General features: G+C 37.7%; 1 protein-coding gene across 14 annotated transcripts in view; it reads left to right on the plus strand.

Annotated features, from left to right (window-relative positions):
- Positions 1 to 17593, plus strand: part of TRIP12 (thyroid hormone receptor interactor 12) — a 151667-nt gene that overhangs the window by 66245 nt on the left and 67829 nt on the right. For all 14 annotated transcript variants that reach the window (XM_024740622.1, XM_024740624.1, XM_024740627.1 and 11 more), the window contains 2 exons: positions 10569 to 10674; positions 13314 to 13450. In XM_024740622.1, the coding sequence (XP_024596390.1) occupies positions 10569 to 10674; positions 13314 to 13450 (243 nt within the window). The remainder of the gene's footprint in view (positions 1 to 10568; positions 10675 to 13313; positions 13451 to 17593) is intronic.

Here is a 17593-nt window from a genome sequence, read left to right on the forward strand (position 1 = left end):
TTTTTTTTTAACTTTTTTTTTTTTTTTTTTTTTTTTTTTTTTACTGAGCTTAATAATTATTTTGTTGTTTTCCTTTTCTTTGACTCCGTCACTCAACTCCAAACTCATTATGCATTGTCTAAATCTTTTCTCAAGCTGTCTACATGGATTTGTTTCATTTTCCTGAAGAAACGAGGCCTCTGGATGGCTGCCCTTTTTATGCCTGGTTACATTGCTTTTAGCTTCAGGTATTTCTTTAGTCTTCTATTTAGTTTCCTGCTTCTAGATCCTGCATCTTCTTTCTTGATTTACTGTTTTGTTTTGGTGAACATGTCTTCCACTTGCTTTCTAAGAAAAAGTACATATGAGATTTTTTTAAGTTTTTTGTTTTTTCAGGTTTTGAATGTGAAAATCTACAACCTTGATACTTATTTGACAGACTGATTGAAAATACAGTTCTGGGTTGGAAATTATTCTCCATCAGAATTTTGAAGAATTATGTTATTTAGATTTCAGTACTGCAAGCATTCTGATTCCTGATCTGTATATATAACCTGTTTTTCTGGAAACTTACAGATCTTTGCCTCAGTTATTTAGAAATGTCGTGACATAGGCATAGCTGTGCATTTGTTTCATTCCTTGTTAGGGTGATCTGAAGTCCTGGTTTCCCTTGGATTTGGGGCGTTCCCCAAGACCAACTTTTAGCCTTAAAACTACGAGAATCCCATGCAAACCAGGACAGTTGGTCACCCGATCTTTGCTTCTTTTCTCTTTCTGGATCACCTATTATTTTGGGTAATTGTCCTTTTGGAAGGTTCTGGTCTTATCTTTTTGTTTTTGCTTTCCTTTTTTGTTCTACTTTCTGGTAGATTTCTGCAGCTTCTTCCAACCTTTGTATTGATTTTTTATTTCATGTTCGCTATCTTTGTTTTTCTTTTCAAGAGGTTATTTTGTTCTCATTTCCTTTTTTTTTTTTAAAAAAAGGTTTCCTTCCCCCTGCTCTTTTTCTTTCTTTAATTGAAGTATAGTTGATTTACAATATTGTGTTAGTTTCAGGTGTACAGCATAGTGATTCCTTTTTTTTGCAGGTTATATTACTTTATGGGTTATTACAAGGTATTGGATATAATTCCCTGTGCTATGCAGTAAGTCCTTGTTGCTTATGTATTTTATATGTAGTAGTCTATATCTGTCAATCTCATACCTGTAATCTGTAATTTGCACCCCCCCCCACTGCCACTGTAACCACAAGTTTGTTTTTTATGTCTGTGAGTCTGTTTCTGTTTTGTATATACATTTATTTGTGTTATTTTTTAGTTCTGCATATAAGCGATATATTGTATTTGTCTTTCTCTATCTGACTTATGTCACTAAGCATAATATTCTCTAGGTCCATCCATGTTGCTGCAAATGGCAATAGTTCATTTTTTATGGCTAAGTAATATTCCACTGTGTGTGTGTGTATTAATTATACACACACACACACACCCCACATCTTCTTAATCTAGTCATTTATTGCCAGGCACTTGGGTTGCTTCCATGTCTTGGATATTGTGAATAGTCCTGCCCTGAATATTGTTTTTAATTATAGATGCATATTCCGCCCCTCCCCATTAAGAGCGAGTTTTCTTTTCTTGCAGAGTCCTCTTACGTAATTTTTTTGGGGGGGGGGGTGTTTACTCTGGTTTTGGCTTTCATACTAGGAACTTTCCTCAAATTAAGGTAATTCCTGGGTGTCTCCTCATACTCAAGAGTAGGGGAACCAAAAATCTAACTTGCAAGCTCTGAGCACATGGATGAGACTTGACTGAGATTCACTATCTAATGAACTAATTGGGCTATGATCATTTTCAGATCTTTCTTCTTTGGCTGGTAAAATTCCACAGGGAAGATTCTTTCAGACTCCTGCCTGGAGGTGAAAGCCTAACTGCCAGAGTTCTGGGGACTAAATGGGAGGAGAGGCCTAGGAAAGAGGCCACGTGTCATCCAGTTTGTCTGTATATATTTGATCCTCCCCCCTCTCATTTTTGGTATGATGCACCTATTTGCAACTGTGTGCTTTAATGGAGGATTTCTTTATTTTGTACTTTCTAAGGAATAAAGGTTTTATGTTTACCTGCCTCAGGAGAGGGACATTTACCCAGCTGTACAAGTTGGGGAGGGAATCTGGGGATCTGACTGCTTCATAAATAGCCTATGGAGGCAATCCTCAGTTTAAACTCTGAGGTCGTCCCAGAAGTACCTGGTGTCATCAGTTCTTAAGCCTTTGTGGGATTCTGAGTGTCAATCTAATTGGTAATTTATCTCAGTTTTCTACCTTCAGTCTTCTGGTCTTCCCAGTGTATTTAGCACTGGAATTACTGCTTTTTCATCTTCTAAAATTGTGTCGTGTTGTGATGGTTGTCTCTTCCATTCTTCCCATCCTTGTGAATTTATGCCTCAGATTCTTTTAATGCTATTTTAGTGGAGTTTCACTAGAGGACAGAGTGAATGCATGTGGGTCATTCTTTTGTCTTTACCCAGAGGCAGACACTTTTCTATGTATATGCACATATTTTTTTCAAAAGTAGGAGCTCACTCTGCATGACAGTAGGCGTTGCTTTTTGAGTGCCTGTTATAAGCCAGGCTCCATACTAGACAGTTGACATACATTAAATTTCATTATGATCACAGAAATTAAATTTCATTATGATCTAGTATCCATGTTTTAGGTATGAAGAAACCAAAGTGCTTTATCTGCCTAAATGATTTTAACTGACATTTTTCCTTTCAAAAAATAAGCTATAAATCATGTCATTTTTTCTTTTATGGCTGTGTTGGGGTCTTCACTGCTGTGCGTGGGCTTTCTCTAGTTGCAGGGAGCAGGGGCTACTCTTTGTTGCGGTGCACGGGCCTCTCATTGCAGTGGCTTCTCATGTTGTGGAGCACGGGCTCCAGGCGCACGGGCTTCAGTAGTTGTGGCATGCGGGCTCAGTAGTTGTGGCTCACGGGCTCTAGAGCGCAGGCTCAGTAGTTCTGGCGCACGGGCTTAGTTGCTCTGCGGCATGTGGAATCTTCCCGGACCAGGGATCAAACTCGTGTCCCCTGCATTTGCAGGCAGGTTCTTAACCACTGCGCCACCAGGGAAGTCCAATCATGTCTTTTTAATAACTGTATATGGATGTTCCTCTTAGCCCATTGCCAACTAAGAGGCATTTACATTGTTCTTCTAAATTTTTTAATTGACTATAGCTTTGTAATTCATTATTTTCTTGTAGGATATAAGATAAGAAACTTAACATTGGTTATGTTTCTTTTAAATATTGATGTATATTTTAAATTCCCCCTAGAAATATATGAATTTATATTCTCACTAGTAGTGTAAACATGCCAATTTGGGGACTTCCCTGGTGGCACAGTGGTTAAGAATCCACCTGCCAATGCAGGGGACATGGGTTTGAGCCCTGGTCCCGGAAGATCCCACATGGCACGGAGCAGCTAAGCCCGTGCGCCACGACTACTGAGCCTGTGCTCTAGAGCCCGCAAGCCACGACTACTGAAGCCTGCACGCCTAAAGCCCGTGCACAGGAGTGAAGAGTAGCCCCTGCTCACGGCAGGTAGAGAAAGCCCGTGCGCAGCAACAAAGACCCAATGCAGCCATAAATAAATAAATAAATAAAAATTTTTAAAATGCCCGTTTGTTCACATCCTCATTAACTAACACTGTGTTCCTGCAGTTTTTATTACCATACTGATGTTTATTTAACCATTCCTTATTATTGGGCATTTAGTTCTTTTCCAGTTTCTCATTATTATAGTGGTTAGATGAATATATTTGCACGTTTCTAAGTTTTTAATTCATATTGCCAAATCAATGAACGAAATTGCTGTGCATTTACTGGGAAATAAAAATTTGGCTTAGGAAATTCCATTTGGATTTTAGCTCACTGTCATCTGCACAACTTTTATTGTTACTGATTTTAAAATAAACATCTATGATCCCTTTTATATGATAGGTTACTTTTCATTTTGTGAATTTATTTTAGAAAAGCAGCCTTTGATAGAGATGCATGTACTTGAACATCGATGCACAACAATATCAAGATACACCAGGTTCTCATGGTTCTGCAGGGGCTGGAGGAATTGAGTTAGCCACTGAAAATACACCCATCATTAATTAATTCTCTTTATGGGGCCCAGTTTTTCCTGTAGCAAAGCAATCCAGTTACATGATTCTAAATTGAACTCCTCATGTGTGGTAATAGTCCTGTTATTTGGTGCTTTTTTTTCTTTTATGAAGGAAAAAGGAGTGGTTCTGAAAACCCATTGAAACAGATTTTATATGTAAATGGATCTTTAAAGTAGTTACTTGAAGGCTCTTTTTACTTTTTATTTTTAACATTTTTTAAAAAATTAATTAATTTACTTTTTGGCTGCATTAGGTCTTCGTTGCGGTGCGCGGGCTTCTCATTGCGGTGGCTTCTCTTATTGCAGATCATGGGCTCTAGGCATGCGGGCTTCAGTTGTTGTGGCCCGCGGGCTCAGTAGTTGCGGCCCTCGAGCTTTAGAGCACAGGGTCAGTAGTTGTGGTGCATGGGCTTAGTTGCTCCGCAGCATGTGGGATCTTCCTGGACCAGGGCTCGAACCCATGTCCCCTTCATTGACAGGCGGATTGTTAACCACTGTGCCGCCAGGGAAGTCTGCTCTTTTTAATATTAAACAAATAGGGGATTTGTGTTTAAAAGATCAGTCTAGTCATCTTTTGATATCTATAAATGTAAATGAATTGTAGTGATTTTTCTAGATATCTACCCTTGTTTAAGGTATTAGCTTGTGTTCCTTATTCATAACAGTTTGTCTACTCCATTTTAAAATGGAATGTATTTACTCTCTATAGGAATATGCCAAAAACTGTAAGTAAAAAAAAAAAAAAAAAAAAAAAAAAAAAAGCTCCGCGGCATGTGGGATCTTCCCAGACCAGGGCTCGAATCCGTGTCCCCTGCATCGGCAGGCAGATTCTCAACCACCGCGCCACCAGGGAAGCCCTGAAACTTTTTTTATTACTAAGATATTGTTTAGCTTAGATCTTGTTTGGTTTTTGGTTTTTCTTTTTCCAAACAAAGAGATTTTGTTTTGGAGAGGTTTTTGGGGGGGGGGAGGGGTTGGTGAGGGACTGTTTTTTTCCCCTAAACTTCAGGCAAGTCCTTATACTTTCCTTCCTATTTCTCCTGAAAGTCCAGGTCAATAAACGTTTTCTGTAAAGACCCATATAGTAAATATTTTAGGGTCTACTGACCACATACAGCCTTTGTCACATATTCTTATTTTATTACAACTCTCTAAAAATATAAAAAGCATTCTTAGCTAGTGAGCTGTACAGAAACAGGCTACCAGCAGGATTTGGTCCATACCTACTCTAGACTACAAATTATAATACAGTAATGACTTATAATCAGAAGATTTGGGGTTATATGTGATGCATATTCAATTAAAATTAAATGGAAGTCAGCTCACATGACTGGTAAAGCCAAGAGATTGTCTCGCTTCAGGCTTGGCTGGATCCAGGAGCTCAAATGAAGATGGTCCTGTCAGTCCCAAGTCTGTGACTTATGACACCCTCATTCCCCCTCTTTCCCCAAAACACTGTCCAATCATTTATATTTCTATACGAAAGTCTCTTATATCCTCGGGTCATATGCCTGTCCTTAAATGATTTAGTATGGTGAGGGGGAGGGGATAGTGGTGGAGGAGTTGTAATTGTAGATGATGAAAATACAACAGTTTGAGTCTCACTCATATAGTGGGAGTGTATTGTGGATGACAGTTCCATCAGTACCACATGGAGAAGGGTTAGGAGATAGCTCTGCAAAGAATTTTTAAAAGAAAAAGGCAGGTGCTCAGAAAAAGGGCTGCTAGATAATATACAGTAGATGTCTGTTTGATCATCTTTTACTGTCACTTTAAAATGATTATATAAGTTGCAGAATAAAAGTGTTCATTTATTTGAATGGAGTCATTATTCACTGAATAAAGATGTTAGGTCAGTCTCCCGCTCCTCCTCTGCTTGATTTTCAAACAGCCTTATGAAATACATTGACATTCATGTTTACTCTTGTACAGCAGAAGGAATCTTTCAGGAAATTGGGAAGTTTAATTATTGCATTGCTAGAATATTTTATTATTGAGAGGAGTGCTATATTTTCATTATAGAACTGTGTAGTAGGTTCGATTATATGTGTATATCATGTCAAAGATTAGCATACCTGAAACAGATCATGTGAGAATTAAAAATAGAATGAAAGCTGATAGTGAATGTGTATTGCCCAGTTGTCTATTGCTACTTTTAAAGTAATTTGACACAGTTAAGAGTGAAAACCGTACCTTTTCCAAGAGAAATACTTTTGTGCTGAGATGTTAATGTAATGAGAAATAGTTTTAATATTTCAAGTCGAAAAGAAAAATCAGTCATAAGTAGAAGGCACCCACGAACATCTTAACTATTTTTACATTAGTAAGGGTCCAGAAAGTAAAATGTCCAAGGCCCTTAATTTGTTGATTCTTTTAAAATGTTGTTATATTTTTAAAAATCCAAGCTTACAGTTGGATATATAAGAGGTTTAATTATTTCACATTTCAAATGTCACACTTTAAAAATGTCACACTTTAAAAAAAGGACTTTTTTTTTTTTTTTAAGGCTGAAGCCCTGGACTTTGTGTAAATCAGTTTTGCTTAGGAATACTTTTTCAAAAAAAAAAAAAAAGAAAAAGAGTAAGACATACCTATATTGTAGAAGACAAATCAATTAGGAATTTTAAGAGAATACTAACTGCTAGTTTCACCTTTATCCAAAGGAATAAAGATTATAGGAATATATTTGTAGGTACAAGTGCACATATTCTTATACCGGTAATACAGTTGATCCTTGAACAATGAGGGGTTAGTCTGCATGTAACTAATAGCTGCCTGTCCTTATCCATGGTTCCTCCACATCCTTGGATTCAACCAGCCACAGACCGTGTAGTACTGTAGTATTTACGGTTTACTGAAAAATACCTGAGTATAAGTGGACCCTGCATTGTTCAAGGGTCAACTGTAATAAGAGCTTTGATACAAGATTTATACCTAACTTTATTACATAAAGGCTTTGTGGATAAGAATATATTAATTTGATCAGTGATATTCTGGTTGCTTCTCAAAGTGGCATCATAAAAATAAAAGATAATGCAGTTTTGCTGCATTACAGAGCCTGGGACAGGGAGATGTGTTTGTGGTATGTGTGTTCCCATGCACAGGTGTTTTAATCGGTTTTCAGTAGGTTGTAGGTTTACACTTTTCCATGTTCCCACCATTTATTAAAATACTCCATATTTGACCAGTAGAATGATAGGAAACATTTCAGTTCTACAAAAATACTCTATTTTTATGCAGAGAGTTTAAAGTTTTCTAAACGAACCAGTAGAGCAAAATTTTAACACCTTGCCAAGTATATTGAAGATGTAGTACTCTCTGTTCTGCTTTAAAATAAGCTTAGAATTGTGTAGTTGTTTGGGTTATGTACTTGTAAGCAAGTCAGTTAATATTTTTGTGTCTGAAAAATGAGAATTATTACAACTTTGTATCTGAAAGTGCTTTTGAAAATCTCCATAACCGATCTAAAATTGTGAAATAGGGACTTCCCTGGTGGTCCAGTGGTTAAGACTCCGTGCTGTCCATGCAGGGGGCCTGGGTTCAATCCCTAGTCAGGGAACTAGATCCCACATGCCACAGCTAAGACCCAGAGCAGCCAAATAAATAAATATTAAAGAATAAATAAATAAAATTGTGAAGATAGTATGTGCTAGCATTGTCAGTTTGCCGAATGGCCAAAAGAAGGTTAAGCTGTCCTGGTTTTCTAGGAAATGCTTTATCTACCAAGCTGAAGTTTGTGCTTCAGCTTTCCTTTGTCCCAGAATTTATGACCTTTCTATCTTCTAAACATGTTTTAGACTTTTGGAAGAATTTATGTAGTTCTCCTCTAAGGAAGTTTAGAGAACAAAATGTTGGGGGTTCTCTTACTTTATCAGGCTGGATGGAGTTAATGTCAATTAGCCTGAGAGTCGTTTTACATTATGGTTTTGTGATATCAGTTATAAATAGCTTTCTGTTCACTCTTGTTTTGGTTTTTCTCTGCCCTACTTCTCTGTAACTTAGTACAGTTCTTTTAAAGTCTAACACCAAGAATGGATAGAGAGATTGTGGCACATCCACACAAAGGAATACCACTTTGCAATCAAAAGGAATGGACCAATACGTGCAACACCATGAGTTCATCCCCACGACACTGTGATTCCATTTATATGAAACTCCAAAGTAGACAATAGCAGCAGAAAAGAAGACCAGTGATTGCCAGGGACTTGAAGTGTGAGGGGGGGATTAATTGCAAGGACCATAAAGGAACTTTTTAAAGTGATGGAAACGTTCTATGTCTTGATTGTGGTGTTGGTTATATGCGTGAATAAGTTTGTCAAACTCATTGAACCCCGTGCACTTAAAATGAGTACATTTTATCATACGGAAATTACATTTGAATGAAGTTGTTTAAGAGAGAGTTAAACACCAAAGTCTAAAATAGGACATGAGTAGTGAAAGTGTCAAAAAGTATACTGTCACCACAGATTAGCAATAAAGCAGTAGCCCACAATACATTGTTGAATATTATTTTGAATGTCACTAAATAGATGTAAAAATTTGTATTAGTGTCTCTATTACTGTATCATGGTATTTATAGATACTTTAGTATTACATGAACTAAGTAATATTAGTGACAATAATACAAAGGTTTTTAAAGTGCCTAATAAGTGAAAGTACCTTATGTTTTTTTGCAGTTTTAATATAATGTGCACTGATGGCTTTTTCCCTCTAAATTGTACATTTTTTAGTCCAACTTAGTCACATAATTCAGATAGATAAGTGTAATTTAATATTTTCTGAAATATTATAAAATTTCTAAATTTTTTAAATATTAAAAAATAGTGACATTATTAGCTGAATATATTAAGCTAGCTCCATAATCCGTCTACATGCCATGTCCATCTTTCAGGTGTCTGGGGTGTGTATCCAGCTAGGCAAAGATAAAATAGTATATAGGATGTCAGATACAGCTTTGTGATCACATCAAATAATTCTGGTGACAGCTATATAGAAAATCAACCTTAAAATAAAACTGAAATTTAAGAAACGCTTAGGCCAGTCTTCTTTTGTCACTTTAAGTTTCACTCTTTGATCCTTTTATGCTGGTTTGAAGAGTCTAGATAATCTTTCACAGAAGTTCTTTGGGGTGGGAGGTAGAGGGAGAAGGGCCCAAAAGGTCTGGTTTAGATTTCTAAATGGTAATGCCTGTCTGAACATAGATTTTTGTCCTTATACTTTCTGCTTTGTGTTTAAAGAGTTTTTAATGGCTTGCTTTTCACCTAGCAACTTTCATCATGTATAGTTTAAGTGCAAATTGGATGAACTGAAGTTTTTAAATGAAGAGTCTAAAAGGTCAAGAAGATGTCTAGAATCCTTTTTGCCCCCTCTTTCCCAGAACCTTTAGTGGTGTTTTTAACAAAATCAAGAGTAAGGAATTTCTTATCTTTACACTTTTTAAAGCAGTAAAGTGGAAAAAAATTAAAATTGGAGAAGAAACAAATGATCTGGAGAACTGTTATTGTACAGTTGGCCTCTGAGAAAGTTACCATCTATTTAAGATGATGCCAGAAGTTCCAGTGGAAGTATGCTCTGTTGACTTTGGAGACCTCTCACTGCTGGGGGTCTGTGTTTAGATAGAGCTCACCACCCAGCGTGTTGTCATGTCATGTATGGTGTAGAGTAACAGTGTTGTTTGGGGGCCGGGGGGCAGTAGACGATGCTCTGATGGCTTCCCCATTGTTCATGAACTAGCAATAAACTTTTCTCAGTTGCTGTACCTTTTCAGAATCCGTTATCCCTATAAAGGTATTTAGTTAGATTCCAGAATAACATGTAAAGTGTGCTTGATTGACTTTCTCCCCCTAATTATACAGTATTCTGTAAATTGGACATTCGAATAACCTTCGGTTCAAATGTATATTTCTTGCCATTGAGTTGGTGAAAGGAAACATTTTGTTCTCTCGTGGCCTTATTGATGAGCCTCATATAAACTAGGTGAAATGGGACAGTGCAAAGAGAATGCAGTAAAGTGCTGAATGAAATACAGTAAAGTCCTGAAATACATAGTATATACAAAAAAAAATCTCTTGGCTTTAGTTAGTGGAGAAGAGTAGTGGAAGAGTAGAGTTGTGATAGGAACTTTTCAAGAGGGTGGTTTGAGAGGAGAGGGACTGTCGTTCATGGTGTTGGTTAGCTTGCGTCAGGGTTAGGCCAGAGTGAGAAGATTTCTCCTGAACAGGAATGCCAAGCACCACATGAACTTCCCCAGTATGAGCAGGTGCAGTAAAATCAAACTATGGAAGTAAACCTGGAGACTGCTAGAGAGGCCGTGGAAGAGACCATGGATTTTTGACCGGATGATGACCTGAAGAATTATTGTCATTTTTAATTTAAGGTAACTGCTCTTTTAAAATGTTTACTTTTGCATTTCACATGTATAGGTTTAAGAAAATCTACCAAGAAGCGCAGCGAATCCCCACCTGCTGAGCTCCCCAGTTTGAGGCGGAGCACACGCCAAAAGACCACGGGCTCCTGTGCTAGTGCCAGGTAATAGTCTGGGCTTTGCCAGTTTATGATTAGCTCGTTATCTGTGTTCAGCTTTCAGCAAAATCCTTAATTTTGTAAGTTTTTAAAAATTATTAAAATTTTCTCTTGAATGTTGAGCAAAGAAATTTATTTTAATATAGCTAGTATTGCTGTATATTTTCGTGAATTCTTCCCCAATATTTATTTACCTTTTTTTTGGCTAAGTTTTAATCATGCCTTTTTTGGGCAACACCTTTGTCTTCTACCTTTTCCTCTGCTGTTACATTATTTGCACAGAGTTATTGCCAATAGTTGAAAGTCTGGTTGCTTTCAGAGTTCTAGTCTGCCAAAGAAATCTCTAATGAGCATCTTTATGCAGATTTGGGTTATTTTTAAAGGTAGCTAAATTTCCCAGTAGTGTGATGAATGGATCAGAAGGGATGCCTGTAATATTGTAATGGCTGTAATATTGCCTAATTAGTTTCTAAAAGTGTTGGCACAAGTTATTGAGTTTAATGGGTGAGGGGGAGAGATGTACTTAATTTTCATTTTGTGTTCCAGTACCTCTCCTCACAGAAGAATGTAGGTTTGGTTTGTGTTCTCTCACATCTCCAGTTCCCATTCCTCCTGGTTGCTATTTTGGAGCCCCTTTTCAGAAAATGATCTACCTTTCACATATGATACAGTGTATTATTTCATGTACTTTATTAACTGATTCAGAACCTTAGGATAAAGTTAAAAATCTTTTTGTTGGAATTTCATCTCAGATTTTCAGGCTTGGTCAGTTTTGGTCTTGTGCTGGTAATCACAGCTGTATGGGACTTCTCCATCCTTTATATGTAGTTTGCTCTTATATGTACTTCGTTCTCTCTACTAAATGTGCCAGAAACCAGTGATGCAGGTGACTGATTTTAGTTTACCTTTTCCCTAGTCTAACTTAGGTCAGTAGAAAGGCTTTAAGCACTTCTTTTTGTTCTTCTCTGAGGTAATCGACTTTGTACTCTTGGCCGTGGGTACAGTAGTAACACAAGGAAACAGTATGACTTGTTACCTAATAAGTCATAAGAAATGGACTCTTGCCACTTTAATCTCTACTCTTCCACTTATTTCCTAGTTCTGTCAGGATTGTCTGAAATATCTGGAGTTAGTACACCTGTTTGCCTTTGAAGTTTTTTGGCAGTACTTTTATGAGGACCTCTGAGAAAATTTCTTAGTTCTTTAGGGCTTTTGTCCTGTTTTGGGCCAAACTTTGAATCCAGTTTACCCAAGGTTTATAATCTTAGATATAAACCAAATTCACTGTAGTTGAAAATTAATTTTAAGCTGTATGTGGCGTCAGGTAATCTAGCGTCCTATCTTTCTCTGCAGCATTCTCTCCTTCTCCTCGGGCCCACTGTCTTGATGAACGAGAAGTTACTTACGTGCTACACACAAGCTGTCTAGCCGCCTGCCTGCAGTGCTCTTCATCTCAAACTTTTCTGAATTAGTTGAGATTCCTCTTAAATTTAGTGCTTTCGTAGTCGATCACAGCTGCGGCTTGGTCTCTTTAGACTAACACACCTTGAAGGCAGCAACCAAATGTTCAGCACAGAGTGTGTCACATGGTTGATACAAATTAAATGTTAAATAAATGACTTAATTTGAATCCCACTAATTTATAGCTTGGTAATTGGGGTTTGGAGTGAGCTTTTTTCCCCTGTGAATGAAAGGTTGGCAAAGTAAATCCCTGCTTAGGGAGGAGTTTTAATAATTGAGAGAATAAACTCTTCAAGAACTCATTGGTGACTCAGAGCTTTCATTTACATGTCACTTATGCCCGGTTCCTTCTTGTTCTTTACTAGGCAACATCTAACTGCGCTGTAGTTTACTTTAGTCTAAAACATTTCTTTACTAGTAGATTTTTGCACTTTCTGAGGTCATTTGGGGAGCTGCCTTTAAACAAAATGAAGTTGTTGTAATTTTGGAAGTCTTCTTTCTCTACCTGATTTGCTTACTGATTTCGCTATTAAAATAGAAAGAAAGTCATCAATAAAATATAGTCTGCTTCATGATAAATGACTGATGATTCCTTTTTCCATATCTTACACTATGCCTCAGTCAGAACAAGTGTCTTCCCAGATGTCATCTGTATTTATTTATAAATATTAAATGCTCATTTCTTTTATTTTAAAGGCTAGAGCTATTGTCCATTATTAGGATAGTAATTTTTTGATGATTTAAGTAATCCGGGACTTAAGTGATGGGAATTTTTCCCATCTTCTTCTCTCCCCCTGTCCTGCCCCCATTTTCAAGTATCAGTCTGAAAGTCCATATAGTGGTCCACTATTTACCCAGGAATTAGGGATCTATTTTAAATGAATTGAATTGTCTCTGCAGAAGGAATCACTTTTCCATGTAGTTGAAGTGTTTAAAAATCACTTCTGTTTGTAAGGATGACAACAGCTCATAGCAACACAAAAGCTTGTATTGTCAATGTGATATAGCTTGGATGAGTTTTAAATATACAAAGTCTTGGTTGTTACCCATAGTGATTTTCTACAACAATTTTTATGTAAAAAGAAGAAACTAGCTCTGTGTTCCATGCATTGGAGCTTTGTGCTGTGTGGGCATTGCTCCTGGTCACTGGGAGTGCTGCCTATAATGGCATTTTTCTGTTGTAGTCGGCGAGGCTCTGGCCTGGGCAAAAGAGGAGCAGCTGAAGCTCGTCGACAGGAGAAGATGGCAGACCCTGAAGGCAACCAGGAGACAGTGAATTCTTCAGCTGCACGGACGGACGAAACTCCCCAAGGAGCGGCAGGTAGATTGGCACTTCTTAAGCCTAAAAAGCATTTATGTATCTTCCAGATTTATTTGGAGATAGCTTACTTTTTAGGTACACCAAATATAATGGAAGAGAGGAGACAGATGCATCTTAAGATGTTAGCCATCACACTTGTTCGCTTTTGTTCCGCTTTATAGATTTGGTGTTTTGATTAGTTGTATTCATTTGTTGTTGTTGCTGTTTAATCTTTTTCCAAATCCAAATTTGTACTAATTACATTCAGAGGCCTTTTAAGAAGCAGTAAGTCCCTTTCTGTTTAAGCTTCTTAAATATTATTGATCAGTACATATAATAGTTGCCTACTGATTGACTGTAAAACTTTAAATTCATAGTAAAAACGTAAGGATGTGGCTTAAATTGCTTCATACAAGTCTAAATTTTAATTTAGAACGTTGTAGTCCCTAAAAAATAACAAGTATTCAGTTTGAATCTAAGCAGCTTTAAGACTAGTATTCCTGTTCTGGGTTTCTTATTTTTATTCTCCTAGATGTCTTAGCCCAGCAAAAATTAGGCCCCCCGCCCCACCCCAAGTATGTACCCATTTCCAGTGCCAGAAGGCAGCTGACACTCCACGGCTTGATTGTGGCTAACGGGTTTAAACAGTAGCTTGTTATAAGCATTTCTCACTAACACTAAGAACAGATACAAAAATATTATAAGTCATCATTATGAACATATGGGTCTGAGTTGAGTCCCTTAAATCTGGATGATATGTGTAGCTTTAGGCGTAGGCATGTTCTTACTTTTGAACAGAGTTCTTTCATGTATTACTGTTAGTATCAGAATAGGTGCCAGTTTTCTTTAATGCCTATGGTTGGTATATCCTCATTTACCAGGAAGGTTCTGGTTTGCCCACTGCTGTCCATGTTCTGTGCCTTCTGTCTCAGCTTTCTGTCCAGCTTAACATCTTTACCAACTTGTCTTTCCTGGTTTTGTATGATAGATTACATGGCGAACTTACGGCATCTCTTCTGGTGGTGCCTTTTTCCCAGAATAGTTTTTCTGAAGGGTTAAATGGTAGATTTTTGGAAACATACACGGCATTGCACATGCAACTCACTGCAGCTCTGTAGGACACACAGCCTATGCTTCCCAGTGTTTTAATGTTTATTCCAAGTCTGAATATGGAAGTGGAGCAATTCCCATATGGATGACACTTTGAGAGCCAGCTGCTGAGTGTGTTGTTCAAGTGGACTCATTACGGTAATTACAATAGCTAACATTTACAGAGCGTACACTCCATTGCAGACACACTATTGAGCACTTTACATATATTCTCATTTAATATTCAGAACAACCTGCTGAGCTGTGAGGTGCTGTTATCCTCATTTTATAAATGAGAACAACTGAGATGCATAATGGTTAAGCTTGCCAGGGTTACAAACTAGGATGTGTGACTCTCAAATCCAGGTCTTAGAGAAGAGAAGTGCACAGTTATAACAGCTGTGGTGTTCTGCTTCCCTGTGGTTACTCGAGTTTGTTTAATTCATAGGGGTGTAATTGGAGGCCAGAATGAGGGGGTGGTGTGTAAAATTTTGTTCCCTGGTATATTTGCCAAAGAGGATAAAAGCTTCAAGGGATTAGGTTCACGCGATTGCCCTCCGAAAGGCTCGCCCGTGTTTCATTGTCATCCATATTTGAAATCCCATTGTGATCTAGGTGCTTTCTGAGTTTATGTAAAAGATACATGTGCATGTTCACTGGTGTTAGAGCAGCACTAACTTTATTACCTTTCGGAGGCTGGATCCCTTGTACGTACTACAGGGGTTCCTCTGCCAGCCCACTAAAGTGCTTCTGGGGAAGGAGGCAGATTACTTATTACTAGCTTTATATTAAGTTCTTCAGTGTAATGTGCTTTCGTTTCTCAGTATGTAAAACTGGAATTTAAAGAAAAATAAAACCCTCTAAGTTCGTGTAGAGTACAAACTGATGGTGGTAACTCAGAGCGTCTTATGGCAAGTGTCCATTCTCAGACAGTTCTTGTACAGTTGGTATAAGACTCACTTCATCTGAAACATTTATTTTGAAATAATGTTTTTACTAATTTAAAAAGATTAATCTCTTCAGTCTTATGTATGTATTCATTTTTCAGTGTTTCTTTATTTTTAGAGATCATTTCTTCCTGACTTATTTCAGTGGCCTCGTTGATATAAGTGTATTTCTTTTTTCACATGTAGATATTAAAGCATTGCTCCATCTTTGGAATACTTGCTTATATCACCCTGACTTTGCCAGTGTTGTTGACATTTAGGAAAGTTTGTTGATAATGGTGTCCCTTTGGGTCACTCTGAAGTTTACTGTGATGTGGAGTGCAACCCCTCTAGCTCTTTATAGAAGAAATGTCAGCTCTTGAAGTTGAAAGTTAAGTGTTCCCCACATTGTCCCAAGAGCTGAAGGGTTTAGTTTTAGACTTCATTAGAACTGAGCATCCCTTTATAGTGCTGATAAAGTCTTGCAAATCTTAGTAATACTAAGGTGGGGAATCAAGCAGTCTTCTTCATACCCAGAAATCAATCAAAGTAAGGAAAAATGTTCTGACACCTGCATTTGGCATTGGGAATCTTAATTTCACAAGAAATGAACAGGGTCAGATTGTAAAAAGAAAGCAACTCAGTTTTGTAAATTTTTCTCTCCCTCATTATTTTTGGTTAGTACCACTAAAAATTAGATTGCTACCATATCACCAGATGCCAAGGCCCATATAAGGTGTAATTATATTCCAAACAACCATTCTTCTGGCCTAGCTCAAAAGTTTTCGTGACACTAAAAATGTCTTCCCGTTGCCTCCTATACTTAGGTATTTGGTAAACCCTTAGCAGTTCCTGTCAAGTAAAAGTGAATTCTATCAGCTTTAACTGTGTGTTGGAAACTGCCTTACATGGTGCTGTGAAGATATGCTGAGACTAGATGGGAGAGATACCAGTTTAAACAAAAAAAAAAGATTGACACCTCTTAAAATCTGGCATTGGATTTTCTCTGTTTGATAGCCTTGCTTTTATATTTGTGTTGGGATGGATTTTGTGTGTGTTGCCCAAGGTTTGATGCCTTGATTGAAGCAACTTTCTCGCTGACTGCTATTAATGGGTTACATTTCCTTACCTGCATGACTTTACAAACAGCCGCTCACAGTAAGCTAGTTTGGTTGATCTAATTTTGTAAAACTTAGAAAAAAGGGAGCTATGGTAAGCAAACGCCTATTAATACTTGCCATCAAAGGGATGGCAGCTGGAAAGGATCTTTTTCCTTGGGTCCAGTAACTGATTTGTGTCAAAATAGGTCCTCGACTTGATTAAAAACCAGAATATCCCTGCTCCTCCTTGTAGTGGGTCTGTGGCTCCCTTAAGGTTGGGACCCTCCCTATAATACTCTTAACAGCTCTTTTAATTCTGTGCTTTTACAAGTTTTACGTCTTGGTTAATGTCTTTGTGTCAGGGCAATTTGAGGTATTTATTATTCATTATGTCAGTTCTTAGAATAATATATTTAAGAAGTCACTTAAGGTTAAACCTTTAAAATTGTAAGTTGTAGATTTGTAGGCTGGTTTAAAGTCAAACTAGTAGAACCTCTGATACGCTTTAAAAAAAAAAACCAGCATTACCTTAAGTGAACTTGTGATTTTTTTTTTCTTAAAAAATGTGTGGTTCCAGAGTGTGCCTTTGTGGGGGTGGGGAGCAGGAAAGAAAGAAAAACCAACAATTTTGTTTGCCAAAACTTAGTATTTGCTTTCCACATTTTGTAAAAGTTTCAAAGTAAGTTTAAGAGCCACTTGACTAAGTTCAGTCACAATTGGGACCTGATAGCAGGGCTGGTTGGCGTGGTTTCTGTATAGCGCGAAGAAGCAGCGGCACTGAAATCAGGAACGAGTGCTGGAGGGTAAGTGCGAGGCGCTGGTAGGTGCAGCTCGTACGAGTGCGGCCTGCGAAGTCAGACTGCCTGGGCTCACGTCTCACGCCCGTGGTCAGTTGTCCGACCTTGGGCAAGCACTCAAAGACACAAAGCCTTGGTTTCCCCATGTGCATGGTAGAGCTTGTAATACTTCTCTGTATGGTTGAGAGCAAACACATGGACACGTTCTCCATACAGTCCGCATTTAATGAGTGCTACCTACAAGTAGCCTTA

Source organism: Neophocaena asiaeorientalis, unplaced genomic scaffold, assembly GCF_003031525.2.
Source record: "Neophocaena asiaeorientalis asiaeorientalis breed wild unplaced genomic scaffold, Neophocaena_asiaeorientalis_V1.1 scaffold388, whole genome shotgun sequence".
Taxonomy (NCBI): Eukaryota; Metazoa; Chordata; class Mammalia; order Artiodactyla; family Phocoenidae; genus Neophocaena; species Neophocaena asiaeorientalis.